Source organism: Ammodytes marinus (genome assembly GCF_949987685.1).
Source record: "Ammodytes marinus genome assembly, contig: scaffold_36, whole genome shotgun sequence".
Classification (NCBI taxonomy): Eukaryota; Metazoa; Chordata; class Actinopteri; order Uranoscopiformes; family Ammodytidae; genus Ammodytes; species Ammodytes marinus.
This window is the reverse complement of record NW_027648283.1, coordinates 478,772-480,831: the sequence shown is the minus strand read 5'-3', so window position 1 is coordinate 480,831 and position 2,060 is coordinate 478,772. Positions and strand designations below refer to the sequence as shown.

The window sequence follows — 2,060 nt, the reverse complement described above, 5'->3', positions numbered from 1 at the left end:
GGGAGAACAACCCCACCCTGGTTATTCATACTAACCCAGTATACTAAAGGTATTGTAGTGTACTAAAGGTATTGTTGTGCATACTAAGGGGCACTTTACACGGTGAAAACGTGAGTTTTCCCGTTTTTGGTTTTAAAAAAAAAAAAACCCGTTCAGACACAATTTATCTGACATCTTCACCCGTACACAAAGTTTTCAGAGGAAACGGGCCGAAATCGCTGAAGTAGCAGCCATGCCAAGCCAATAGTCAGCGGTGACACAGCCTAGTAGATAGCTCTTCCGGTACAATTTGATGCATACAACCTTACTGTAACCGAAAATTAATGCCACTAACGTTCATAAAGCGGTTGGTGTAAGCTTGGGGTTACAAATATTGTAAAAGACTGTCCTCTTATTTCGACCGCATTGAACTCGGAAAAACAGCAGACTTGCTGATAGTGAAGGGGCTTCGTGAGCGGATATTTTCCTGTTAGGCGTACTTCAAAATAAAAGTCAACTCACGTGTGTCCAGCGAAATGCTATGAATGTTTAGCCAGTGAAATGCTTTTACTGTGAAGCCGTAGCCTTAATGCTCCTTTTGTTGAACAGTAGCCTAACTTAACCGCTGCACGCTGATAGTGTTTTTTAATGTAGAGCCGTGTCCCTGGCATATAGAAGTGACACACGTTTATTTAGCTAGAAAAACAGGCAGAGCACAACTCTTTCCCTATTTGCTTGTAGGAGCGATTGGTGGCACGATAACAAATGCATCAGCAACAGCACAACGTCCATGAGCACAATGAATACAGCTCGGTGATCCGCCATTGTTGTTGTTGTTTTCCAACTGGCGCACGTGGACCTACAAAGACGGCGCATGCCTATTTATATCCAAACGCAATGCGCATGTGTGAGGGTGGAGCCGTGACGTCAGCGTTATGAGGGGAAATGGTTTCGGTGTTTACAGGAAACCAAAACCGTTAAGTTTTCCAAAAAATCCTCCCTCGGAGGTGATCTCAAAAATCTGCGGTTCATGCCTGCGTTTGCGTTTGCGTTTGCTGTTTTCCTGTAAATGATATAGTGCAACCGCAGAAATTTTTCTGCGTATGCACCGTTTTGCGTGGCCGTGTAAAGTGCCCCTAAATGTCTACGTTGTGTATTCCAGGGAGAATAACCCGACCCTGGCTGAGGTGCTTCAGCAGGTTGTCTTGCTGCCGGAGAGCATTCACATGGCGGTTCGCTTCACCTCCATAGAGCTGGTCGGAGAGATGAGCGAAGTGGTCGACAGAAACCCAAGATTCCTCGGTGAGAAGGAGCAGACAGACAGACAGACAGGGAGACAGACAGACAGGCAGGCAGGCAGACAGGCAGACAGACAGGCAGACAGGCAGGCAGGGAGGGAGACAGGCAGGCAGGGAGGGAGACAGGCAGACAGGCAGACAGGCAGACAGACAGACAGACAGACAGAGACACAGATAGACAGACAGGCAGACAGAGACACAGATAGACAGACAGGCAGGCAGGGAGACAGACAGACAGACAGACAGACAGACAGACAGACAGACAGAGACACAGACAGACATACAGAGACACAGACAGACAGACAGACAGACACACAGACAGACAGACAGGCAGACAGAGACACAGACAGACAGACAGACAGACAGACAGACAGACAGACAGACAGACAGGTAGGCAGGGAGGCAGGGAGGCAGACAGGCAGACAGAGACACAGGCAGACAGACAGACAGACAGACAGACAGACACACAGACACACAGACAGGCAGACAGACAGACAGACAGACAGACAGGCAGACAGAGACACAGACAGAAAGACAGACAGACAGACTGAGGTTAAAGGTGCAGTCAGTGATTCTGGATAAGCTTAGTGTCAAAATCAGTTTTTAATTAAAATCAGTGAATATCTCTAAAGAAAATAAAGAGTAGAATGAGATAAACTATATTTACATAAGATCCATTCTAAATACTCAGCAGGGCAAAGGAATGTTCTGTGCAATATAGAACAGAATGTTTAGAATAGAGAGTAAAAAGTAGATTGAAGTTAAATGGAAATGTGTAATGTG

General features: G+C 46.3%; 1 protein-coding gene across 1 annotated transcript in view; it reads left to right on the top strand.

The window, feature by feature from the left end:
• Positions 1-1,141: 1,141 nt before the first annotated feature.
• The window catches only part of LOC307270814 (transportin-3-like), a gene marked incomplete at its 5' end in the record, with an annotated part of 20,355 nt that continues 19,436 nt past the window's right edge, over positions 1,142-2,060 (top strand). Inside the window, 1 exon segment of the mRNA XM_080054699.1 lies at positions 1,142-1,281. Within this exon segment, the coding sequence (XP_079910825.1) occupies positions 1,142-1,281 (140 nt within the window).